Genomic DNA, 27,826 nt, shown 5'->3' with positions numbered 1-27,826 from the left:
TCCGGGACTAAAGTCTTCCCTTTGAGCTACTTAACTTATTTTGTCCATATTTATGTATTGTTTTATATCATAAATATACTAGATTGTTCTTATGTCCTATTAATTGCTACTGAAAATATTAAAACATTACATACAAAAGTAACCAACTAAAGAGTTAAATAAAACGCAAAATAATATATTGCCAAGAAAAACCATTAATTTGTTTGTAATCCTCCTCTTTTTCTGCATATTCAATAATCATAATCAGTAGAAAGACAAACTCAGCTTAACCGGGACAGAGCAGGTGTGAGAACATAAGTGTTAATTTAAAAACCTTTCATTTTGTTATACTTTAAAAAAAAGCTAAAAGCAATGTGCAAAATATATTTTTGTCATATTGTACATAACTATTCATAAAAAAGAAGCAGAGGGAAAAGATGTCTTGTAAAAAGACAAGAAGGTAAAGAGAGCAGCGTTTAAAATATTGTGCCGTTTTTATTTTTGTGTAAAAATCACACAGCTGCTAGTCGACCTGCAGAGATACAGTACATCCATGCAGTTAAACATCTAGGAACCCAGAGAAGGAATTAAATAGAATATTCTTTCGCTGCTAGTCAGCAATTAATGCAAATTTACATACAAGTCCAAAAAAAGTGTGAATCATATAAAATATACAACACGGCGCTGGGAGAGCGTCGCGTTCAAAATCCCATCCAACACTTTGTGACCTCCTGCCTGGAGGCCTGTTGGGTTGAAGAGGACCGGGGAGCCGTGTGCGAGCAAACAAAGGGTTTTAAATGGGATTAGTTCCAGGTCTGGATCAACGTAACACAGGCACACACATACACACACACACACCAAGTACACCATCATCCTGAACAGCAGAAGAAAACAAAAGCGGCGACCCTCGATACAACCGGGAAGAGGTCAGTCAGCCTCCGTGGAAACCTGAACGCCAGTGGGGGAAGTGAGGCTCGAGGAGGAGAACACACACGGGGGGGGGGGGGGGGGGGACGATCTGTTTCTCCGTAAAGCTTATTTTTCTCCTTTTCTTTTTTTATTAATACATGTGAAAGACAAGACCAACATGCACATGTTAAAAGAAAGTCGAAGAGGGGATGTAACATAAATATAGTTGGGCGTGGAGGGGGTACAAGTTCAAAGTGCAGTTGGGTCATTCAGGTCTCCCAGTCCGCCGACTGGTCTCCAACTGGAACGCCGCTGAGCTTCGTCTACTCCCAGCAAGTCACATCTTGCGGGTTCGGGGTGACCGCGTCCCTATCGGACACGGGTCTGGACTTCCCTCTCGGGTCGGGTCAAGAAAAAGGCTCAATGACTCCTCAGCATACAGGAGCCGGTGCTCTGGAAGCTCTAAGATGCAGAGGACACTGTGCTGCGAACTCAGAAGTAGAGTTGGTGCGTGAGGATTTGTCGCCCCCGTGGTTGCATAGTGCCGACTGCCCGATTGGAAATTAATCTTTAAACCGATCTCAAAACTCGTATCCCATCAGTTTGGATCCGTGTGCTTTTGGATCGTGAGCGTCTTCAGAAATGCGTCCTGCAGTCGAGCGGCGGGAATACCTTCGACCCCTTCAAGTGAACGCCCGGTTAACGGCCGGGTGACGTAACAGACAGGAAATGACCGCAAGCAACCATTCGATACACGGGGACGTCTGGAAATGAGAGAGAACGCTGCAGGAAGGAAAAACCGGTTGCGTTTCTTTTCCAAACGGACAGAGAGGTGAGCGAGCAGAGGGGGAGTTCAGTCATTTGGCATCAAGTTAAACCATTTCGTCACATCTCACCCCGGACTCACTATTTCACACGGAAAGAAAAATTCAAAATAAAAGATAATCTTTCAACACACCGTAGACGCCACGGGGCAGTAACAAGAGAAATGGGCTGAGTTCATATCACAGGATGAGCACTAAATAAAAAAATTAAAAAGCCTTCACCATGATGATGAAGCCTGTTAAGGCCTCAGAAACACGCCATACATCCTGCGCTGAAGCAGCCCGGCGTGTTTCATGAGACCGAGCACACAAACCCGTCAAAACATTTTAAAAGTACACTTTACGTTCCTTGCTCACTGGGAGGTGGAGAATCTCTCATGTTCAAAGCCTCCGCCGTGTGTGCAGCTCTGTGATCGCTTGAAGATGGTTGAATGTTCAAATAGATGATATTTGGTGAGGTTTCAATTCGAAAGATTTTTTTAAGTTTTCCACAATTCTCCATTTTTGAAGGTAGCACACCAATAAATGCTATTAAATGATAAGACATTTAAAAGGAATAGTTATATTTTGAGAAATACAAATAAGGTGTCTTCTATATAGTCAGTCGAAGCAAATTTCCAACAGTTCCAGCATTTACAGCTTTAGCATTTACTTAGAAATTAATGTTTTTTTGAAACGAGGACAGAAAAACATGTTGATTGGTGAATTTTAGAGGTGCAGTTTGGAACTGAGGAGAGAGCCAGGCTAGAAGTTTCCTCCTGCTTCCAGTCTTCATGCTAATCTGAGCCAACACACATGAGACCGATATGGAAGAAAGCAAAGTGCATCTACACGGCTTCTTTCAATCAGATTTTAACAGGAGTTTGGCGCTGCAGTCGTCACCGCAAGGGGAAATAAACACATCGGTGCTAGATTCAAGCAAGTCAATAAACAGGAACACAAATACACTGTCACACACACACACTCCGCCTTTCTTCAGTCATTCAGAGTAAAGTAATCTGACACCAGCAGTTCGTCTTGAGACTCGCAGTTGGAGCGTCTCGTCTGTCGCTCCGAACTGTTTTTCAGTCCGCTGTCGTCCTCGCGATGACTTGTCGAGAGAGAAAATTAAAAAGTGCCAGTGTGTAGTCTCCCCCCCACACTCCTGCCCCCCCCTCCTCCTCCTGATAAGACTGTGCTCTCAGGTCCTTCTGGGTTTTGATTAATTAAGTGTGTGATTGAGCGCGAGAGTTTTAACGGAGCATCCTGCAGCAGGCCGGAGCCTCCAGGGAAGCCGTGGTGGTGGAGGGGGGGGGGGGTTGGAGGCGGAGTCACACACAGGGCCCGGCCTTGCTTCACTACAGCAGAGTATTCCTCCTCACGTTGGTTAAAGATGAGAGAAAGGTCTGAGCTGCTCCAGCTGGACTTCTAAGGATATCCTCTCTTCAAGCAGGTCCTGGATAAAGACAAGTTGTCAGTGAACTTTTAGTTATTGCCAGCAGGTAAAAGAGCGAGAAGGAAAACCGTTGCCTCCGACGTACCTTCAGCTGCTGCTGCAGTTCACTGTTAAGTCGTGCAAACACTGTGTTCGTCTCCTTGTTTCTTCTGATTGAAGCTTGAATGGACTTTTTGTTTTTTCCTACCGACCTTAGAAACACACATATTTTCATTTATTACTAAAATACATCCAAAAACTAAATGAACTAATAACTTCCAAAGTCTTGTTAACCAACCCGGTTGTTTACCTGGGGATGGAGGGCTGAGTGGCCAGGACGGCAGCGATGACGTTGGATTTCTGCGGACCGTGTTGCTCGTCCTCCGGTCGAAGCTCGTCTTCAGATTTCAACCTCCGCCTCACGGGCTTTGGAGGAGGCGCTAGCGGACCCGACCCGGAGCCTTTGGCCTGAGGAGGGGGAAGTGGGAACAAATAGTTCCGTGTCTAGTTTCACTGTTTGGAAGGAGGGCGCTTTTCACTGGAACTCTGAACAGCATTTGTATACGACACAAATCAATTAAATAATCAAGTAAGTGGTCGGCTTAATTTTCAATAAATATAAAGGTTAGCTGCCGTCTCGACTCATCTTGAACCTTTTCACATGAAAACAAATGTTACTGTTCTGCAAATGTATTCACAATATTTACCCAAGACGAGACATGCATCTTCCTTACGTTCTGTAAATATTGCTCGGTTGTGTCGTGAACTGTTGCAAGTATTAAATCATCTTTTCAGTTTGTTTACATTTTCCTGGTGACTTACAGAGTTGACCGTGGCTGAGGCTCTGTCATCCGCTTGGCCATCACTCTTCACTGCTCTTAAAGGGCCGGCTCCCTCCGATGACTTCACCTGTCGACACGAAGAACATGATAGTTCATCTGTGAAATTATGGCTCTAATTTTTTACTATGCACAACAGATTGTGCATTTTTTTTACATATAATTTACTGTATTATGATGAGAACATTAATTTCCTTAAGACTCTTTAGGCCTAGGTTTCTTGTGATAGTAGAAAAGCTCTCAGCCTCAATATTCTTATTGGAAATACGAAATATGCATCATCTTTGGATGTTGAGCAACAATAAATCCTTCCACTTATCTGAATACAAAAATGACACGGAGATATTGTTTTGCTAAATATAGATCCATATACAGTTGATTGTTTGCATGGTGATTAATGGTTGTGAAGGCTTTGAACACTGAGGGTCATCTTCAATAAAAGGATGCCAGATGTCATTGTGCCTTCAGTGTGGTCAAATAACAAGAAGAGTTAATTGTGAGATGTTTATAAGTGATAGACACACAGAGTCCAGGTGACAACGTACCTGTCCGGCCTCACTGTGTGTATCGACCTCCGGCAGGCTCGAAGGCTGTTCAGATGCAGCGAAGGCCTGAAACTGACTGAAGTCAGCGAAGTTGGGCTGCTGGGGAATCTGTTGGGGGGAGGTGGTGGTGCTCAGCGCCGCACCGCCTCCTGAAGCACCTTCAGCCTCCGCACGATGCCCGGTGTGTGGGGCAGATGTCTAGAAAGAGAGAGAAGTCGGGCGAAAGGTCACGATTACACTTGATAAAGGATTTATGATGAGATGCAGTTGAACCGTATGCTTAATATTTTGTAAAAGGTGAAAGATCAAAGGTTTGTTTTTCAGTCCGTCTGACCTGTGTGGGTAGCGGTCGAGGAGGCACAGCGGGCGGGTGAGCTATCGCAGAGGATTGCGTTTGTCCCGCAACAACGACGGCAGCAAAGGTGCGGTTCATGTCGAGAGACGAGGAGCGAGAGTGAGAGGCGTTGGGGCGGGGTGGAGGTGGTGGGGGGGCGACCACCTTCAGAGCCTCTGGAGACGCTCCTGACTGAGACCTGAAGACAAGCCTTTATGTTTCTGGCGTCACGGACAGGATTTACATTTGTACTTTGTATATTTCCGGTGCGGTTTATCAGAGTGGAAAGATGGTCAAAAACACAGATAAATAGATAGAAAACTCAAAGACATGTCCACAGTGATTGTCCAACACTCCAACAATAAAGAACAGAAGCAAACTCTAAACTTGTGACAGCCACTGACCGTTGTCTTGTGGTTGGCTCCTGGTCAGAGGAGAAGGAGTCAGAACTGCTGTAACCATCACCTTCATCGCAGACACACACAAAACATCCCATAAACATTTGATCAATCTACAGATTATTATGTATTTATGAAAGATACACTAGAAGACTTTATGCCAGTCAGTTTTCACCTCACAGTGAGCTAAACATTTTAGAAAGAAATGAGCTTATCAGACCTCTGCAGACCTCTGAATCAGCTGCTACCAACGAGCACAACACACGACTATCTGACTGAACTGTCTGCGAGTTGCACTGTGGGTAATGTAAGCGCAAGGTTTGCACGAGAGGAATGTGTGGATTAAAATACTTCTGACTCCATGTTGACTTTCTTAACTCCCGTCTGAGTCTCTCGGTGGAGTTCTGTTGTCAACATGGATTCTCAGCGCAGCGGCCCGTCCTTCACTCACCTCCAGCGTTGGCCGCTACGAACTTCAGGGAAGTCGGTAAAATGGCTTCGTCGGACAGTTCCGGAGGTTCAGCCAGCAGCGGACTGGTCGGGTGGTTGTGGTCTGAAGAATTGAGCAATAACAGGAGGCCACAGGTGTTGAGTCAATTGATCATGGTAATGAGAATGACTTTAACAGTTAAGACTAATTTCATCCCAAAATATCTTGAGCAGCTTTAGAAAAGTAAACTAAAACAGATGGTTAATGACAATTTATTTTTCCTCATAAACCATATCTAAACGACAACTAGACTATTCAAATCTCCTAAATCTGCTGGCATGGCTTCAAATAAAAGTATCGTTATGTTTTCCTATTAGCTTTAACTCACTCACAATGTTACACATAGGAATCTTACAAGAAGCTTGCTGCTGCACTTATATCATGGCAGAAACCGATTATACTGATTCATGAAATCATAATCTACGCCGTGGAGAGCCAGCCTTGAGGCCAGAGGTCGTCTCACCACTGCCGGTCCTCTTCAGCTCCATCTCCTGCATGTGGATCTTACTGGGCGTCATCCGGATGGGCACCGGGTGGACGATGGCCGTGTCCTGGAGGACAGATGTGTGGGGACAGGAGGTGAGGAAGACCGATTTATGAAGTATCACTGGAGATACATTTGTAGTCCACAACACTTTATTATCCGTTTACTTTCTCAGGCTTGGCCTCAGTCTATCAATCAACGTGGTTTGATACAGAGCAGGCGATCAAATGACAAACAATAAAGACTCAACTTCATAACAGCTACAATCACATGTCCACATCACATTTTCAGAATTTTAAACTGCCATGATTTCACAATTTTCATTTTTCTGAATATTCCAATTGGAATATGATTGAGGTTAAAGAAGTACTGTGTTTTAACTCTCCAACGCAGTAGTGTCACTCTGTACAAGTACTGAAGTCCAAATCGGAGGAGGGGGTTACAGCCAGGTTCCGGTTCTGTTAAGCAATTTTTTTCGCCGGGACTTCAGAGTACCCAAAGCAATCTAAAGAAATATGCACAGTCTTGCAATAAGGCAAATTGTGGTTGTCAATACTGCACTCCTCCCCAGATTAATAGTGCAGAGCTATTCGTGCGCAAATTAAAGCTGGAGGTAAAATGTGTTCTGCCTGAGCTGCAAAAGGACTTGGGACACGACACGAGTAAAAGGGAAAGCACCACACCATTTTAAGTACTTTCAACATTTGACAATATATGGAAAGTGTATCCGTCAAAATCTGCAACGTGATTGGTGGATATCCCTGTCGTAAAATAAGGTGATGTCCAATAGAGGCAGCCAAATCACAACACACACTGGCCAGAGCACACTTTGAAAGAACCTCATGCACAGAAAGAGAGAGAGAGACTGAGAGATGGTTAGAATGTGTTTATATATATATATATATATACACACACGTGTTGATAAATAATGTTGTTATTATAATTCTATAAAGACTTTTTTTTTTTTATCATTTGGGATATTTCTTGCTTTTACAACAACTGATACCGATACTCACAGTGGGGTAAGGAGTCTAATGTAGGTGCTTATTACACAACCACACAGACCCTCTACCATACAGGTACTAACTGGCGCGCACACACACACACACAAACCTATTTTCTTGATTTTATGAACCGTACATTTTTCTTTTGAATCTTGTGATTACTTATCGCCTTTTTTACACTGATGCCAATAAAGCATATTATATTGAATTCAAATCATCAAAGAAGAGAGAGAAAGAGAGAGAGACCTCATGGAGGTCCAGAGAGGGTTAATGTCTGTGCATTAATGGTGAAACCATGCATACTAAGTGATTGACTTACAGGGTCAGCTGGTGCAATGTTAGAGTCAAATTGGGTCAGAGTTTGTGAGCTGGAGGAGCGCTCGCTAAACGTCTCCCACTGCTGCAGGAGACAGACAGACAGTGAGAAAAAACACGTCAGTCAGCCAGTGCAGTGACATCACACATTTACATCATCAGCCTGAGCCGCTACCGTCATGTGACGTTGGCCATCGCCAGACGGCGTGGCGACGAGACATCATCGGTGGGCACGGAACGAAACAAACTTTCATACAGAATAGCAGGCCAACGCCACAGTCCAGGAAGTGAGAGAAGAGGAGCTGAATTATCAGTCATTATGTTTGACGGTGAAGAGGATGAGGTGGCAGTCAAATCACGACGGATGAATGGAGAAAAAGCACCCGATTAACCCTGCGCAATTAGTTATGACCCAAATGCAAACACAGCAAAAGCAAAGAAGCACGGAGCTCACATTACGTGTGAAGATACAATAGGAACAGTGTGTGCTGTGTGCGTGTCGTGAACCTCATTGCTCTGGTTCATCTCCGGCCAGGCCTGATTAAGTGACGGCATGGAGGGGGACTTGCTGGGGGTGACCTCCACCGGGGAGCCCGAGTATCCGACGTCAGCGGTCTGCTCAGCGCCCTCTGAAATCCCAAAAATAGACACAGGTTCGCCAGCTTCCAAACAAACAGCAACACTGTTCTCCTCTTTAAAAAAATAAGAATTCTAAACCATGATAAAGAAAACACAGCTAAAGCTTTATTTGGTGTGTGATGACCAGTAGATTAGGGAGACTTGATGACTCCTCTCCATTCATCACACTATATTAGCTGTAAACTGCCTTCTGTGGTCAAAGTGACCACTGTTCAGTAAGTTACATTAAAATGTCCGAGACAAACAATATAAAACATTTTTGACATGCACAGAACATGGCAATTTAGTGAAAACACGCTTATGGCATATTTGGCCAATTCATACCTAAAAAAAAAATGTACATCTTGACACCCCAGAGTGATAAATAACTGACTAATGGGTTGCAATTCTCTTAAAATACAGAAAACAATGATATCGATCACAAAACATGTCACTTTTTTTTGCAAGCTAAATTGTTTTGGCAAGCTAGAGAGAGGACGTGCCGTGAACAGGGCAGCAGAAACATACATCAGAGAAAGTATAGCCAAAGTTAATCTATCGATGAACCAACACAAATCCGATAGAGCGCACTACAGTGCGGCCACCTCACAGGATTTATGGGGCATGAGGTTGGTTGGGAGAGGGGGAGAGAGAGAGAGAGAGAGAGAGAGAGAGAGAGAGAGAGCGAGAGCGAGAGAGAGACTGTACCTGCTGAGTCATCCAGGTCTATCAGCTTTGGCATCAGGCTCTCAGGCAGCTTCTCAGGGAGGTCGTATCCATTCTTCCTGGCCACAACCAGGTGGAAGGCAGCGCAGAACTCGTCCAGGGTCAGCGCTCCGTCTTTATCAAAGTCTGACAGCTCCCTTCAAAACACACATTAGACATTAGGGAGTGCGCCATACTCACAAAACACATCACATTAGCAGCTATGGCTGCAGAAGAGTTTTTCTCAAAATAAATCAGATTAAGAAGTTATTTTTTCAATTAATCATTTTTTAAAATGTATACAAAAAAGTATAAATGGCCAGAATGTAGCTTTCTACAGATTCTCATTCATCACACAAATAAGTTTGTTTTTTCTCATCAGATTTTGAACAAACTACATTTCATCCTGCAAATTAAATATTTAAAATGGCAATGCTTGGTTCCTTTCCAATCTACAATAATATTAAAAATAAGTAACTGAACAACAGGATGATAGTAAAGACGTCATCAATACTGCCAGTAGCTGTCCAGTCGTAGCTTCACTGGAGACTCTACATGGGACACTCGATATCTTCAGGAGAGACCAACGCAGCAGAGATGGTGACCGGCAGAAGAGGGAAGACTCACCAAATATGTGACAGCTCTAAAATTGGTAGCTTTGATTTGGTGAAGAATTCTTTTGCGGCTGAACCTGAAACACAACAAAAGTGATTAAATTAACACAATCCCTGTGTATATATATATATATGTGTGTATGTGTATGTGTGTGTGTGTGTGTGTACCAGGTATGAAGCCAGTGAGGTCTGGCTGGATGGTTTTGAACTGGTTAATATAATACTGTCTCTGCTCGTCTGTGATCTTCCACGGATCATCGTAGCCGCTGGACTGTCGCTGGATCTCATTGGTCATCGCTGCCGAGGCCACCGTTCGTATTGTTGTGCTTTCCTACGGGAAACCACATGGGACATTTACAGAAACATTAAATACATTAAAACTGGTTTAAAGGAATATACAACTGTATTCAAGTGACGTTTCTTTAGTGGCTGTTTGTACTGTAGTCTAGTTTGTTTTGACTGTATAAACTGTTACAGATTATCATAAAAGTAGCACGAAGGTAGCAGAACAAAGGCAACGTGGACAGTCAAGAGGCCCGTTGTGATCCCATCCATCAATGACAATTTAACGGATTTAATCACATCTATCCGTGTTTCCCCTACCATTATATTAGGTCCCCACCGCCCGCCCCTGAAGGTGGAGTTAATTTAGTTTGATGTCCTGTTCTCTATAGCGCCAGAACCCAACAGAAGTCATCATCGAACAGGTCTCCAGCTCGTTCCTTTATGAAACAAACTAATGGCCGTATGTTATTCATGTCATTTCTGTCTCTACATGGTCGGGCACACACGCACGTCAGCTATATCTGCGTTTAAAAAAAAACGTTTCTATTGTTAAGATGGCAACACTCGCTCTCCTGTGAGTAGCACCCAGAGTGGCACCCAGAGTGGCTGGCTTCCATTGCCCCGACAGTCTCGGTCAGCAGTGTAAACTGGGAGAGGGACTTCTCAACAAACAGAGTAATAAATACTTTTCACAATGGGATTTGCTGCTTTAAGCGATCACTATTTTAAGCCATCAGCTATGACGGCCTAACAGTTCATGCATTTGCAGGTCTAGACAAACATCCGCCACAGGCTGCAAGGAGACCATCTGGCAGCCTGTGGATCTCCATTAATGGGCTCTTTCGAGAGGCTCTGGACATGTTCATCTGAAAGCCCCGAAAAATACCCTGCAGTGACGAAACCGGCACACTTCAAAGAAATGAACACCATGTTTCCTTTAAGTGTTTCCGTCTGCGTCGGTAGGTCAGTGTCTCTCCCCCCCACTCCCCCCAAAACAGTTAACCCAGGGGAAACAGTCTATGAAGCTAAAAGTCAGCATGTGGCCCGTCTAAAATCTGGCAGAGAGGCGTCTACAGTTTTGGACAGTTTTGGTCTATTAGCTCCGGCAGATAAAGAACCGATATAAAATGTTGCCTCGTGTTTGAGTGGGATTCATAAAATTACATTTTATGTTTGCAATGTCTGACTGCAATTTTCTATCTGACGAAAGCGGTTGATGATGTTTTCCCTCCTGATTAACACAGCCTGTCACAATATTTCCAGAGTCAGTCTCATAATATATATTGATAACTTGTATTTCCTCCTGCCATAATAGTCTGTAAGCTAATTCTATTTTGTCACCACAAAAGCTGTGTGATTTGCTGATGGTGTTGTTTGACAGCACTAACTATGTATTTGTTGCATGGTCAGCAGTATGTTTTATCTTCTTTTTAAGCCTCAAGGACAGAAGGAAATGGGAGGAGTTTGCTCGGCAACTAAATAATTTAAAACTGAATTTCTTCAGCAAATATGTCTGACCAGCCGTCGGACTGAAGGACAGACGCGTAACACTGCCCTACCTGGACTGACGAGGGATGCATTCCTGGGATGGATGGCGGGGTGTCTGCTGTGAAACTGACCCAACTTTCTTGACCTGGAGGCAGGGGCGAGTGGGACGGCCACATTCCATCAGCAGGTACCGGACCTGGAGGAGGAAAGAGAGGATAGCAAACATTTTCATTTCATGATACACATATAAATATACTGCAAGAGTTATTTGGAAAAGATAACCATCTACTTATCAGAAAATAGTTGCACCTCGATTATTTTAATACCATTCTTTTTTACAATATCTCCATCCCTTTTCGTGCTAATGAAAGCATGGCACAGGTCATGTGACATCTCGTTTCTTCCTCTAATGACTAACTGCCGCTCTCAACAAAACACCATTATGTACAAGCTGCAAATACCAGGAAGTATTACAAACAAAACCAGTATGCTCTTTGTTGCCAGCGCCACAGCTGGCATCACATTTCAGCCAAATCTAAACACATTCTCCAGTATCAACACTTCTGAAAACACACTACTCTCCAAAAAAAAATGTTTGATATATATATATATACAAACACATTATCCTTCACCTTGTCGCGTCTACCTATTGACTTTAATGACGGGCTGCAACTACCGATTATTCTCAGCATTAGGTAATATATAGTGAGTCAAAGGTTTCAAATAAAAAGGTTACATTTTCTCTGACCAAAACCCAAACCAAAGATATTTAGTTTAACATGACATTAATGGATAACAGAAAGGCAGGAAACATGAGACTGGACAAACTGACACTAATTTCAATCAATTCACTTCTAATTCATCGGCAACAACTTGTATTCAGCAGCAGTGGCTGTTCGTTGTGTAACATGTTTCGAGTGGTGGATGTTACCCGCTTGTGGTTCTCTGAAATGCGTCCACACAGCTCCAGTTGGAGCCACCGCCGCTTGTCTGTCTGCGGCACCTCCACTGGGCTGCCGCTTGTGTTTCCTCCACGAGGGAGGGGAGGTGGGGGGAGACTGTTGAGGGGAGACTACGGGGGACGTCGGCTCGGGCTGGTAAAACACGTAAATACAATCAATTTTATGAAATATGCAGATAGACGGCATTCAGTAAACACATAAACAACTGCAGATTTAACGAGAATAAACGGCTCCAGACATGCAATCTTCGAAGATCTTAATGTGACACACAGGGAGGAAAAAGGAGCTCAGCCACAACCGTCTTATCATAATTTCACATGTTATGAGTATTAACTTTCAGATTCCATCTCCTAATAGAATATTTCCAATAAATGCTGCATCAAAGCTGTTACTCTGCTCATGACAGATAAGGAGGTTCCAGCAGCCAGCGAGCGAACATTTTCAAATAGATGCAAATCGATGAGGTCTGCGTAACGGACAAGCAACACACTGTGGGTTTCAGCCAACATGCACAGGAGAAAACACAGGAAACGCAGCAGTATTGCAGTGGCTTATCTCTAGGAACGGCTGGGTTCAGCTGCAGGAGGAACTAAAGTGTGTGTATGATGTTCCCCAAAACATAGATGAAAGTAAAGTCCATTTTCCAATGTAGTTATAAAAAGGTATGCATGTCTATAAACATCAACCTAACTTAGATAAGTTAGATAAACATCTAACTCAGGGTTAGGTAAGTTTAAGAAAAAGAGTTAAGACATTAAGATAACAGTATTCAATAGGAGTAAAATGACTGACCTGCGGTTCTGTGCTGGGTGCCAGGGGATGGACGACCTCGTGGGCAGGAACTGAAGTTGCCGATGGGGGTCCTTTCTTGTTCTGGAGACCCCTGCCTGGTGGTCTGGGCATTACTGCAGCGGCAGAGGCGGGGTACAACCCCTGACTGTCGGAGTCCTGGTACAGAGCTGCGTGCCTCGCCTCGGCCTCATTCTTCCCCACCACGAACCTTGGCAGCGGCAGGTCTTTGACTGGTGAGACAGGAATCCAGTCGTAGGATTAGAGGAAAGAGTAGATTCAGATTGACTTCAGGTGCTTTATGCACTAAACAGGACGACCGACTCTCTCTGCACTGGACGAAGTTTGTCAGATGTCATCAGTCCGTTATGGTTAGTAGTCTATCAGTTACTCCTCACTGATGAGTTTACTTTTGTAGTCATCCCATCTAATGCGTTTCTACTTCAGTTTTTGATTCCAGAGATTTCCCAGAATGCCTTGAGAACAAGCATTAACGTCTCGCAGTCTGTGGTTTATGTGTTATTGAAGGGTACAAAAGTAAAAATGAGAACAACAGTGTGAAAACAGAAGGAAACCGGTCCGACTGCTTCCTCAAAATGAAACATGGACTCCTATTGATGTTACCGTTGCTGCACTAAACGGTGTGTTTGTCTCCGCTTCAGTGGATTCGCCTGTTAAATGTCAGAACAAAATACTGTTGGTTTTTTCTGCTTTTAGCTCATCGGCTCGTATTTAAAGAAAGATAGGAATTCGTCATATAACCAGGCAAATAAAAAGAAAAACTCAAAAACCTAATGTGCATCCCCAAACGAAGCAATATACTGAGTGGAACATTTCACAGATGACACATGTACTCGTCAGTGCTCTCTGGGGAACAAACTATAAACTTGTGATATATAATCATTATTATATATTCAACATGTCAGCATGAACAGGGTGACTTTAAGCTTTCTGATGGCACAAAGCCAGTGAACATTTTTAACCATATTCCATCCAGGACTTTAGTTTCACTGCAATTATGTCTGAGAGTTTTATCTTTAAGAGGAAACGGTTTAAGTCCAAAAACATCCCCAAATCTAATAGGCATCTGATCACGTCCATTTTGGCCACCCTATTTCCTTATATTTATTGAAATTATTAAATAATTTCACCCACTTCATGTTGCAATATTTCAGGTCAAACAAGTAACTTCACTCAGAGGTTGACAGTAACATCTCCCCTTGTTGACCCAAGGCCAAAGCCAAAGACAAACAGAGTGTAAACCTTGGAGGGCTTTTACTAAAGACTATTCAGTACAAAGATAAATAGAAAGGTCTTATTGTGAAGCACCTGACAAAACAAATATTGGGCTTTTATCTTATTACATTACTTTGTTTAACATATTAGGCCCATTAATTACAGCCAGCATTATTTAAGACTTTAACTTTGAAGACTTCTATACTGCCCCATGACCTCCTCAAATTAATTAAGCTACCATTCACAAAGATCTTTCGAGTCCAGTGTCACTGGTACGTTTTATATGACGGAACTATATATATATATATATAAATGGACACCGTGTGTGCTAGTCGTCTACACAAGAAGGCTAGCAACATCTGCAAGGACCCGACCCACCCAGTTCACAGTCTGTTTGTCCCCCTGACAAAATTATGTTGTATAGCAACAATGACAATAAAGACCTTTTTATCTTCATCTGCTCTTGCGTTACTCTGAAGTAAGATAAACGGTTCAATTAATCGGTGGACTCACCCGAGTTGAGGCTTTCCACCCTCAGGGGCAGACCGGACTGGGCAATGGCAATAAGCTTCAGAGCAATGTAGAACTGGCTCCTCCCGAAGTGACCCAGCCGAGTGGCTCCACATAGCTCTGTGATCTAAACCCACACACAAAAGAACAAGGAGGAACAGTTCACAACATTGTATTCATCTGAAACTCTGATATTACACGTTGCTGAGAGAAGAAAAGACCGACTAGACTCTTCATTTGGGTCGGTTGTAGCTCGTGGGGGAGAGCGGTGTGGTCGTCCCACAAACACAAGGTGCCCGATTCGATCCCCGCTCTGCCCATAGTTGCATGTCGAAGTGCCCTTGAGCAAGACACTGAACCCCCAGTTGCTCCCCAGACACTTCACTGCAGCCCACTGCTCCTCAATAACCACGGATGGGTCAAATGCCGAGAAGAAATTCCCCACTGTGGTATTAATAAAAGTGTACACTAAAAAACCCACTTCATGGCTTACACAATTTTACAGTTAAACCAGAAAATAAACAACTCAAGTTTGCTTTTACTAGAAACTAAATGTTTTTCTTCTCCGTGTTCACAAGCAACATTATAACCGCTGGAAATATCGAACCAGAGGTCTCCACAGAGTGACTGAGTTAATGACGTAGTCTCAGTTACTCCGCTTATTGGCAGGTGATCAGTGGGACTGACTGCCAATCAGCCTGATTATCACATATTTGCTGGACTTGACGTCATGCTGAGCCGGCTTTGTCCAGAATGGTAGACCGAACATTCAGACGGACACTACAGTGTTTAAAATGTGCACAGAAAGAAACACGTAGGAGATATGGCAATCTTTTGGTGTAGAGTATATAATTCATTGGGGTCACATGATAAAGATGCGTTCTTGTGTGTGATTGACACCCACCGAGTTAAACCTCATAACATTAGGACAATTCCTTCAGTGCCGAGAGGCCCAACATCGACAGCCCGCCACAGCTGACCGATTCCTTTCTTGCTGACAAAGGATGTATTCTGAGTCTCTGGATACAAGGCAGCCTGTTACAACATGACACTGTCGCTGCATTTGTCCGATTGACCACCGCAGTGTACATTTTGAAAGTAGATGATTACAAGACTGCCCAAATCGTCAACATCACAGCTCCCCTTGTTGGCCTTTAAAAGGATTCTGACTCACAAACTGCAAATATCAGACTGCTGCGAAACCTGGAGTCTCTAAAAAAAAAAAAAAAATGGAGCTGCTGCATTTGAGGTGGCTGCTCGTAAACTCTTAGCAAAGCAGAGAGGGCGTGGATGGCATCAAGGTGGATGTGACCATAACGTTAATTTAATAAGTAGCAACAATAGATCCGTGTATGGGCAGGTTGAATGACACCATTCCTAAATGAGGATAATACTGAGACATGTGGCGGTATGTTAGATAACAGCTGTTATAAATCACATTGACATGTCGGCACTGAGTCTGCTTTTCCATCATGTCAGTGGCGAGCAAAACAACAGATTTGAATGGAGTGAGAAGACAGGAAAGAGTGGGCAGTAATCTGAATCAAAGAGGCTGGTGAGGAATCATTTACTACAATTGGTGATACTTGGAGAGCATAAATCCACGCGTCTGTTATACGAATAAGAGGCCAATTGGAGACCAAAATGTTCAGCGAACGTAAATGATGCGACTTGGCTGCCCACTCTCTCCGGCTCAGGCTAACATTAGCCAGAAGAAGGTGTGTCTCTTCTGCTGCGCAGCATTGGGAACCACCACGGCCAACCCAGAGCTGCACATGGATGACAGGTCGGCTCCGACCAGAGCCTCGTCTCCTGACCAGCCTCACAGTCTGACGAGACCACTTTTCAAAAACTGGCACTGGCTCACGGTAGCTTACCTGCAGGACAACTTCGCTGGGTAGCTGGGCCGCCCGGAAGAGGTCAAGAGCTCTCCCGTTGGAAGCCACTTTCTTGGTGTTGTCCGTATCGCAGTAGATGAACAAGTCCGAGTAATATTTCTGCTCGACGTCAGTCAGCGTCAGACTTTCCATTGTCGCACCAATTGACCCCGAAACCCAAACTACTTGGCCGTTGATTAGCCCTGAGCCAATGGCGAGGGCAGGATCCCAGAAATGGGCGAGACTTCAGGGTTCTAACTTAGCTCGCGTTACTGCACGAGCTAGGTTAGCAGCGACACTGATCTGCGCGCGCCGTGTCGACTTGTTGTCGCCTGAGACTCCTCTCGGGAAAATTAAAAAAAAAAACGCCAATGCTATCCGTTAATAAAAGCAGCTGGTTAACGCTCGACTATTAAAACAATGAATGTTTTCATACAGTTAATTACTTAGTTAACTTGTTGGGCCAAGTAGCCAACAGCTGGCTAGCAGTACAGCGAGCTAGCGGCTACCTTGAATCAAAGTCAGTGGCACCGACGTTAAGCTAACTAGCGAGTCGCAAAGCGCGTCCACCTCCTGAGCTCAGGACATCTGCTGCGTCGATATCACGTTACGGCGCTTCTTCTCCCGTTCATCCGTTATGGGATGGCTTCTCTGCGTTTCGCTGGAAACAAATTCCTCAGCGGGGCCGTTAGAAGTAAAGTTTCATGGTCTTTGGGTTCCTTCTTCTTGTAATCTTGGCCGCCATTCCTACCACCAGCGTTTAGCCCGTTAAAGTAACACTTCCGGTTGGATTTTTCAAATTAAAACATCGGTTCGACGTAAACTTTACCCAGAGCCCTTTAAAGGGCTCTGATTTAACCCATGTAATCCCTAATTTCACGATTATGTGTAATTAGTAACTAGAAAATTGTTATTATTATTTTTAAATGATCATGGAAAAGTAGATTCAAATGAGTTTTGGTGGGATAATTTGTAGACATTTATTGACTGAACTATTCACATATTTCTCTGAGTATATTACTATGCACCACAGCCCACAACCTTTGGGTTATGGTGCAAAGGTATATTATTGAACCCCATCCCAAAGGTACTCTATTTGATTGAAATAGTGTGTGGACTCTGGAGGCCATTTGAGTACCGTAAAGTCATTTGAAAATTGTCATGTTCAGGAAAACAGTTTGAGATAGTTTGAGTATTGTGAGTGACATGACACGTTTATTCCGCTGAAAGTAGCCAATAGAAGATGGTTACACTGTGCTCCCTACACTGTGCTGGACAAGGATGGACATGGTCCGTAAGAATGCTCAGGTAGCCTGAACTGTTGATATGATCAGGATGGAGCCATGCGTTCATGTTGTTTACAACAAATTCTGACACTACTGTCTGAATGTTGCTACAGAAATTGCCTGGGGCTATAGGTATGAGGAGCATCAGGCTTAGCAGGCTCAGCAGGTTTTTCCAGACGCCCATTTACCCAGCAACTTTGTCCAGGTCTCGACAGGGTCTGGCTATATATTCTCTTGTGTTCTGGGTCTTATTGTTCCATGTGTCCTTCTATCCAACACCATCAAGAGAGCCATTTGGTTTGTAACTTTTTTTAAATGAAAAAAGGTAAGATTACATTCTTGATTCTGGGCCTTTAGTCTTAAAAGTGTATCAAAATCACATTTCAGACCCGTGGTTGATCACAGCAATGCCTGAGAAGGAGAGAAACATATTTTCCCAGTCATCTGAAACCATGAATGTGGCGTTTTTTCAGTCCCTGAAAACCCAAAATATTCTCAAATGACTCTTTGTGACACAGTTTGGCGAAGTAAAATCAAATGAAATCATATGCAGACATGCCAGCTGTGCCCGTACGGTCTGATCTAATCGGTTTAAACTCAAATACTGAGCCCTGCACATGAAGGAGGATAAGTGAAAACAGAAGCTCAGTGACGAGCCGGTAGATGATTTACTTCTGATGCTCCATGAGTACTAAGGGGCCCAAAGTGTGTCATGAAAATATCACCCACAACATAACACAACCACGAGCAGCAGCCTGAGCCATTGATACGATCAGGATGGATCCATGCTGAATTGTTTTACATGTCATTCTAGAAATTTCCAAGAATCCAATCCTGAGCCAAAGAACATTTAACCTCATCTCATTCCATACTGAAACGAAGATTGTTATACGTTCCTCTGCATTTGTCCTAAAAATGATATTATGTGGACCTATTTTTACTGCCTGCTAATTAATTGTCCTTTCACATATAACATATATAACAATAATTGTCTATGCAGGAAAACAAAGACTTTATCAAAACATATGCTCTCACCAGCACACTGCTACTTACAGCCATGTGTCACAATCTCAGTCAGTGTATCATATCAATAGCAATGTTTCCATTCAATTTTTACAACGCTGCTTTGTTGTTGTTTACTTACACGCAGACCACCATCAACAAAGGAAAACTGATCCGCATGAACAGAGTCCCAGAGGGTGTGTGTTAGTTAACATGTATCCTACACACACATTTATGTGTACATTTAATTTTGTATGTCCTTGTGATAGATTGATATATTTATAGGTTTACTCGTCCCTCGGCCTTAATCATTGACCTTCCCCTACAGACCACCTCCATCAACGAACACCACCATAGAGCAAAATAGGTGAGCTCAAACTGTTCGCGGAATACAATGTACGGTCTGAGTAGTATGTCCTATTCATTCTGGTTACCACTAAAACACATCATTAGAGCTTTTTTCCCCCTCGTATCGGATCCATGATGATGGATGCACGGTCGTGTTCACTGATAAACCTGGAAGGCCATCTGCAATCAGACGTGGAAAGGATATGACTACAAAATTGTGCCACACATCAAAACATCATTCATCAACATTTCTTGGCACACTTTGGACCTCTTAGTACTACTTGAGCATCTTTGCACCAAGTCCCAAAGGTGCTCTATTGGATTGAGATCTGGTGACTGTGGAGGTCATTTGAGTCCATGAAGCCATTGTCATATTCAGGAAACCAGTTTGAGATGATTCGAGCTTTGTGACATGGCGCGTTATTCTGCTTGGAATAGCCAATAGAAGAAGAGTACACTGTGGTGAACAGGGATGAACATTGTCAGCAACAATGCTCAGGTAGTTTGTGGAATTTACACAATGCTCAGTTGGTGGCCCAAAATTGCTACCAAGATAGTATCACCCACAGCATTACACAACCACCAGCAGCTTGAACTGTTGATATGATTAGGTGAGGCCATGCTTTCATGGTGTTGATGACGAATTCTGACACCACTGTCTGAATGTTGCAGCAAAAAAATGCTTTTCTGGGACTAGGTCTCAGGAGCAGCAGGCTCTGCAGGTTTTTCCAAACGTTCATCTTTTCCAAGACCTTTCCAGGTCCTGACGGGGGCTGGCTATATAATCTCTTGTGTTCTGGGTCTAGGTCTCTTACCATTTGGACATATACTAAACTCGGACGACTTCTACGCTTATTAGAATCAAGATTAAATAAAAGGTAAATATATAAATGCTAATGTAACATTTAATCTGTTTTTCTGTTTACTGGGATGCTCATTTCAATACTTTCTGTTGGCCTGAAGTTATGTAAGACATATTTGAATAGTAAATATCAACCCACACTTAAGAATCACTGAAGATTAATGAATAAGAATTACAGTCAGGGTTTGTGCTCTGGAGAGCTAGCTGGGAGATATATGACAAACAAGTCCAGGTTAAAAGAGCTTTATTGGCATTTTTTAATGAACTGGGTTTAATATCTACAATTTAAAAATGTTATGAAATCAGATTTTTGTAAAAATTATATTATTTTTTAAAACCACCATAAAGCCTTGATGCTACACACTCTCCGGTACAGTGGCAGCGACAGGCAACTTAAAGTTCGGTTTGTAGTCCTCCATTACACTAAAGAAGAAGACGGATAAATCTCGGATTGTTTTGTATCTAGATAGTGGAAGGTTCCGCGCAGACCCTGAACGCATCATCAATATCCACAGGAGCTGGGTCCTCAGAAAGCCGTCAGTCATCGTATTAGAATAGAATCAAGACGAAATTAACGGTAAATGCATATACATGTTAATTCAACATTTCATCTGGCTCTGTGTTTACGGGGACGTCTTCGTTTTGCCACCACTCGTTACGTCCGCCTCGCTGTCTGAAACTCCTCCGTCCTCCCTCACGAGATCATTTGTTGAACGTTAGACGCTAACGTTACCGGCGAGCTCGTTTCTGATGCTCATTTCAATACTTTATATCGTACCTGAAGTTATGTAAGAGGTATTTGAATTGTAAACATCAACCCGAACTAATGAATGACTTCGTATGACTGAAGATGAACGAGTTACATCAGGCGTTGTGCTTTGGAGAGCTAGCCTCGATGCTACTTCACCCATTTCCGCATTCTCATGTCCGCCCTGTTCACGTTGAAGCTTGTTCCCTTTAATCTCGACGCTGATGTCGCTTCTTTAATTAAAGGTGTGGCTTATGATACCATCGAATATAATTATGGGGTTAATCAAGATTTATTTTTCGGAATAACTTATCTTTCTGAAAATCCATCGTATAATGAATCACCAAGTAAACTTTAATATTAATATATACATATTTAAAAAAATATATATATATATCTATATATATATAAATTAAATAAATATATATGTATATACTATATATATATATATATGTATCTAATTTAAATATATATGTATGTATTTAATTTTATATATATATATGTGTATTTAATATATATTTAAATATATAAATTAAATATATGTATATGTATTTAAATATATAATTTAAATATATATGTATGTATTTAATTTAATATATATATAAATTAAAATTAACCACATCATTGTTGATCCATAGAGCAAATTATTTGTTTATTATTTTTAATAAGAGCTGATTGATGGATTAAACTATACCAAATTGAGTTATTTAATTGTATTAAAGAGTTAGAATATATTGTTTCCTTGAAGCAACAGAAAACAAAAGGGCACATTTCTGATTGGACTGTGGTTTAGTGGTCTTATCCTGCAAGAGAAGGTTATGTATCTAGACACAGAGTAATTAATGTTTTATAGAAAATAAGCAGATTCCTTTCAAGCAAAAGTCGAATTGCGTTTTTATATTTGTTTCTGTTTTTCCTTTTAGTAACAATGAATGTCGATAATGAAGTCAAAATGCTGGTAGAGGAGATTCAGCGACTGGGCACTAAAGGTGAGTCCGTGCTATGATTCTGTCTTGGAGGTGATTTCATCGTGAAGTGCTCCGGCATAGCTGAACAGTTTTGAAGCGGTTCATGCCATGAATTCTAATGAACCGTAAACGTGCAATCATGTGATGTTGATCATTAAAGTTCAAGCTCACTGCCTCTCATGCTGGCAACACAAACACACTTCAGTACCAGCCCTCAGCCTCCACTCACTTGTATAAAGAAAACACTCTTTAATAATGTTTTCATGCGCTAGGTACAATATTAAAAAACGTGCAGCTCCAGCTTCTCAAATGTCAAGAAGTGCTGGTTTTGTCAGTGCTTTTACTTTATTTTATTACATTTGTATTGTACATTTTTGGGTTCTGGACAGTTGGTTGTACACCAATATCAATTTGAAGAGAATCCCTTTTTTACAGTGTAGTGACATTTTCTAGTCTAAACAATTAATCAGATGCGTCTATAATAATCAGCATATTATATATCAATAAGAAAAAGCTCTTAAGCCACCACTACTAATGGTTGAATCAAAATATTATATTTACACTTATTTATCTCTTAAATCACTTAAACATAAGTTAACTAGAATGGGCACTCGGTAGAGTGCATACCTTCGCATATCACAAGATTGGGCATTGAATTATGAATATGTTGGCATTAGTTGCATGCCAATTGGACAAACATTTATCGTGCTATGGTAAAAAAAAGATTTTGACCTTTCCTTGACCTTTGACCCGATTGATCCCAAAATCTAATCAAATGGTCCCCGGATAATAACCAATCATCCCACCAAATTCCATGTGATTCAAGAAGATTTGACCTGTTCATGACCTTTGACCCGATTGATCCCAAAATCTAATCAACTGGTCCCCGGATAATAAACAATCATCCCACCAAATTTCATGCGATTCGGTTCAATACTTTTTGAGTTCTGCGAAAGATTTTGACCTGTTCATGACCTTTGACCTTGACCTTTGACCCGATCGATCCCAAAATCTAATCAACTGGTCCCCGGATAATAAACAATCATCCCACCAAATTGCATGCGATTCGGTTCAATGCTTTTTGAGTTTTGCGAATAACACGCATACAAATAAATAAATACACGGCGATCAAAACATAACCTTCCGGCATTTTCAATGCGAAGGTAATTAACTACTTCGAATGAGTGACTTGAGAACAATGGGGTGACTGAGGCTTATTAATGGGAACATTACAGAATAATTCCTTAACGCTCATGTCATTATCACTTTTTTTTAAATAGATTCAATTCAGTTTATCAATATATTTTTATTTGTAAATACAACAAATTTCAATAATTACATTCTCTACACTCTACACATAGACATCCCTGCCCCAAAACCTCACAATGGAACAAAAAAAAAAAAAAAAACTTCAGGGGGAAAAAAGGGAGGAAAAAAAGAGGAGAGAAGAGGAGGAGGAGGATCCCTCCTGGACAGATGCAGAATAGATATAATGTACAGAAGGAGGACAGATTTAGAGTAAATAACACACAATATGAATATGACATGAATAGATGATATAGGCATATTATTACACACGATAGACACTCTCCATCCATCAGGCAGATGGCGGTGGGGAGGAGGAGTGGGCGGAGTCTCAACAGTGGGCGCCAAATCTGTCCCATTTGGCATTAATTTCTCAATCTTTCTCTTTCTTAAAGGTGCTGATGGTCAAATCAAAGTAGCATTTGGGGTCCTATTTCAAGACGACCGGTGTGCCAACATCTTCGAGGCGTTGGTGGGCACCTTGAGGGCGGCCAAGAAGAGAAAGTTGATCAATTTCGAGGGCGAGTTGCTGCTGCAGGGCATCCATGATAAGGTTGACATCGTCCTGCTCGGAGAATGAGGACAAAATTGTTATCAGACTGTCTTCTAGCGGCTTACTGAACCCTCTCAAATACCCGAGCTTCTGCCCTCTACCGGCTTGTCACTGAGCTTCTGTTTTCAGTTCTCTTCCTTCATGCGCAGGGCTCAGTATTTGAGTTCAAACCGATGAGATCAAACAGCTGGCATGTCTGCATATGCTTTAATTTTACTCTACTTCGCCAAACTGTATCACAAAGAGTAATTTGAGAATATTTTAGGTTTTCAGAGACTGAAAAACCGCCACATTCATGGTTTCAGATGACTGGGAAAATATGTGTTCATCTCCTTCTCAGGCACTGCTGTTATCAACCACGGGTCTGAAATGTGATTTTGATTCACTTTTAAGATTAAAGGGCCAAATCAGGAATGTAATCTTACTTTTTTATTTATTTACAAAGTTACAAACCAAATGGCTCTGTTGATGGTGTTGGGAGGAGGGAGACATGGAACAAGACACTTTGATAGACTTCTTCATATATTTTTATTAGAGCACTATGACCTTGACATATTGTTTGTAATGGATACTTTTTCAGAAAGCTGTAAAAAAATTGACCTTATCAGCCTCAAGTGGCAATGGGAGTTAAGACATCAGAACTTATAAAGCATATCATGTGTCTTCTTATTTAATCGAGTTGATTAGGTCTATCAGTAGAGCGTGTTTCCACCAACAGTGTCGCCAAAAAGCAGTTGGTTCATTTATTGTTTACATGAGCCATTTCTACTACCTCTTGTGGACTTTGTAAAATGACCTTATAAGACCAGTGCTCTTGGAAATACAAGAACAATTCCTTCATGGAAACTACAGAGACAAGTGCATTTCAAGACAGACTTTTCCACCTTTTTGTACTCGATGCAATCTACTAGTCGTAGTTTTTATTCCATCTTTTTACATGTGGTCAAAAGTAAAGTTTTTCTGCTAAACAAGCTCTAAAACTTGCCTTTTGTAAGAAACAGTTGATGAGCAAATGGCGAATGTATTTCTTGTGCAATCTTTATTAGGGTATAATAATTACAGGGTGATTGGTGCCAGATGCAAAAGATGAATATTGTGATGTTTCTCAGGACCAAATCGACGGAACCAAAATATGTTTAAATGTCCTGTTTCTGAAATTAGTCTTATTTGTGACAAGATCTCTAGAGCATTTATAGTTTTATTGTTTATATCTTTTTATTTTACCAATCTTTGTTCTGTACTGTCGGTCAAATGTAATACTTGCAGATCAGGCGAGATAAATTTGCTTGGTTTCGACAAGCATTCCCAGCTTTGTATAAAGGTCCATATTGGTCAAAATGAAATTAATATATCATATAAATAGATACAGACAAAATATGTAATTAGACATGAATTTGTGAAACAATCCTATATATTTTTTTAAAACTCTGATCAATATAATAAATCTGTTATTCGTGATTGTGTTTCTCCCCCCCCCCCCAATATTATATACATATTTTTTCTTTTTAAAAAGACTTCAAAATGTACATATTTCAAAGTAACTATTACATATTGGCTGTTCACGCAGTCAGACCAAAGAAACAGCCAATCGCGTACCTGGCTCTGCGTCTTGTATAAATTCCCTTAAAGACTAACAATCTCCACATATGTTGCCTGATTGTAACACGTCATATGGCATTCGTTGTGATTACCTGCATAATATCAAGATTTATATCGTAACAACTCGACCTGTGACACCTCGCCTCCTCTGCAAGTTTTATGAGAACCATTTCACACTCACTGCTGTTGTATCCACTGAGCATATTGTTGTTGTTGCTCAGGTGTTTGCTGTTTTGTTTCAGCTTGACTTGAATGATGTCTTTTTTTCTTCTGCACCCAATAATAGGACATTGTGCTCTTCACAGCGTTGGTGGATTAAAAATGTGTTTAAATCAGGACAACTGAATGAAAAGAATGTGTGTGCCGATCATGAATGAAGCTGAAATGTAGCCTTAAACACAATTGAAATCATTAGAATACAAAACAATAGAGGCAAAGTAGAAGACTGAAAGGTCATGGAATTATTGGAGAAAAGCAAGAGTTGGGAAGAAACATGCTGCCTGCATCACTGTCGTTTGTAATTGTCCTGCTGATGATCATAAATGCACATTACAGCACAAGTTAACACTGACCATGGGAGACCGTTATGATCCGAGCAGTGCTAATACCTCAAGCCATTGAACTGTGAACTCGTGATGTGTTCATGTGCGTCATTACTGTCTTTTTGTATTGGCGATAACACATTCCGAAACGAATAAAGGTTTCTGTTACTGCGGAATAAACACACAAATAAAAATATTTACACTTGAAGCGTTTAACCTGCTGTTTGTTGTGTTTGGTCATTTTGTGTCCCATGAAGGGTGTTTGGTTCCCTGATATCCTGAAGGAGATTTTTTTGGTTTTGTTCTTTTTGTCTTTTCATTCACTCAGGTGTTCAAATATGTGGTTAATTTGAAATGCCATTGGTTGTTCCAGCTGTACTTTGATGTATAATACATGTTTAAGTTCTGAAGCAATGCTACTGTTACCTTGCAAGGATGTTTTTTGGGGTCCCCGCTGGGCTGATTAAAGGTGTGCTGTCATAACGGTTAACTAAGAGTGATGCCGGCACACAGTTATGTGATACTGGCTCCTTCTTAACTTTAATCTTTTGTTGTACTTGATGGAAATGAGACAAAAGTACTATGGTTGAACACCATTTGGTGTACTTGATTATTTCTATGCGTTACCACCGAAAACTTTTCTCTACAACATTATCAATTTGTTGAGACCTTTTGAGTCACGATCGATCAGCTGTTGTGACTGTTGGTAATTCATATTTGACACACAATACCCTTTTAAAATTGTAAGCATTGTTAAAGACTTAGAGTAGATAAAACAGCTTTAATTTTCTCCACTTGACTTCACAATAGCAAAACGTTACTTACTCAACCATCCAATGATATGTTTAATAATAGCACCTCACATGGGCTATTAAATGCATAGTGCCATTTTATTTTTCATATGAACCAGTCTCAGCAATGCTCATACGATATTATTGAAATGTAAATCCAGGAAGTAAAAAGGCACAATACTAATGGAGACAGGTATACATGTGACACTATGAACATATATTTATATATATATATATATGCATATATAAATATTTGAATATATTTATATTTATATAAATATATATATGAAATATATACACTACCGTTCAAAAGTTTGGGATCAGTTAGAAATTTCCTTATTTTTCAAAGGAAAGCATTGTTTTTTTCAATGAAGATAACATTAAATCAATCAGAAATACACTCTACACATTGTTAATGTGGTAAATGACTATTCTAGGTGGAAACGTCTGGTTTCTAATGAAATATCTCCATAGGTGTATAGAGGCCCATTTCCATCAACTATCACTCCAGTGTTCTAATGGTACATTGTGTTTGCTAATCGCCTTAGAAGACTAATGTCTGATTAGAAAAACCTTAAACCCTTGTGCAATTATGTTAGCACAGCTGAAAACAGTTATGCTGGAGATATAAGCTATACAACTGGCCTTCCTTTGAGCAAGTTGATTATCTGGAGCATCACATTTGTGGGTTCGATAAGACTCTCAAAATGGCCAGAAAAAAAGAACTTTCATGTGAAACTCGCCAGTCTATTCTTGTTCTTAGAAATGAAGGCTATTCCATGTGAGAAATTGCAAAGAAACTGAAAATTTCCTACAGTGGTGTGTACTACTCCCTTCAGAGAACAGCATAAACGGGCTCTAACCAGAGCAGAAAGAGAAGTGGGAGGCCCCGGTGCACAACTCAGCAAGAAGACAAGTACATTCGAGTCTCTAGTTTGAGAAATAGACGCCTCACAGGTCCTCAACTGGCAGCTTCTTTAAATGGTACCCAAAACGCCAGTGTCAGCGTCGACAGTGAAGAGGCGACTCCGGGATGCTGGCCTTCTAGGCAGAGTGGCAAAGAAAAGCCATATCTGAGACTGGCCAATAAAAGAAAAGATTGGTATGGGCAAAAGAACACAGGCATTGGACAGAGGAAGATTGGAAAAAGGTGTTATGGACAGATGAATCCAAGTTTGAGGTGTTTGGATCACACAGAAGAAC

At 41.5% G+C, this 27,826-nt stretch overlaps 2 protein-coding genes across 3 annotated transcripts; one reads left to right on the top strand and one right to left on the bottom strand.

Moving 5' to 3' along the window:
- Positions 1-454: 454 nt before the first annotated feature.
- reps1 (RALBP1 associated Eps domain containing 1) lies at positions 455-17,333 on the bottom strand. Of its 2 annotated transcripts, XM_056428377.1 has the most exons (19): positions 16,620-17,333; positions 14,746-14,869; positions 13,000-13,229; positions 12,177-12,339; positions 11,317-11,441; positions 9,641-9,803; positions 9,486-9,549; positions 8,862-9,016; positions 8,043-8,164; positions 7,540-7,620; positions 6,196-6,283; positions 5,694-5,795; positions 5,249-5,309; positions 4,845-5,043; positions 4,511-4,708; positions 3,949-4,035; positions 3,437-3,594; positions 3,233-3,338; positions 455-3,147 (listed from the first exon to the last, which is right to left on the bottom strand). In XM_056428377.1, exons 1-19 carry the CDS (start codon positions 16,770-16,772, stop codon positions 3,079-3,081), a joined length of 2,448 nt encoding a protein of 815 aa, XP_056284352.1. In that variant the 5' UTR covers positions 16,773-17,333; the 3' UTR covers positions 455-3,078. The 2 variants fall into 2 exon arrangements, with proteins under 2 accessions (XP_056284352.1, XP_056284353.1); XM_056428378.1 differs by lacking the exon at positions 7,540-7,620.
- A 3,296-nt stretch (positions 17,334-20,629) lies between these two features.
- Positions 20,630-26,040, top strand: abracl (ABRA C-terminal like). Its single transcript, XM_056428176.1, has 3 exons — positions 20,630-20,694; positions 21,789-21,854; positions 23,534-26,040. The coding sequence occupies exons 2-3, from the start codon at positions 21,794-21,796 to the stop codon at positions 23,716-23,718; spliced, it is 246 nt and encodes an 81-aa protein (XP_056284151.1). The 5' UTR covers positions 20,630-20,694; positions 21,789-21,793; the 3' UTR covers positions 23,719-26,040.
- Positions 26,041-27,826: the final 1,786 nt, after the last annotated feature.

The sequence above is a fragment of the Pseudoliparis swirei genome, chromosome 12 (assembly GCF_029220125.1).
Source record: "Pseudoliparis swirei isolate HS2019 ecotype Mariana Trench chromosome 12, NWPU_hadal_v1, whole genome shotgun sequence".
NCBI lineage: Eukaryota > Metazoa > Chordata > Actinopteri > Perciformes > Liparidae > Pseudoliparis > Pseudoliparis swirei.
The sequence above is the reverse complement of the archived record's forward strand: the minus strand, read 5'-3'. Positions and strand labels throughout refer to the sequence as shown.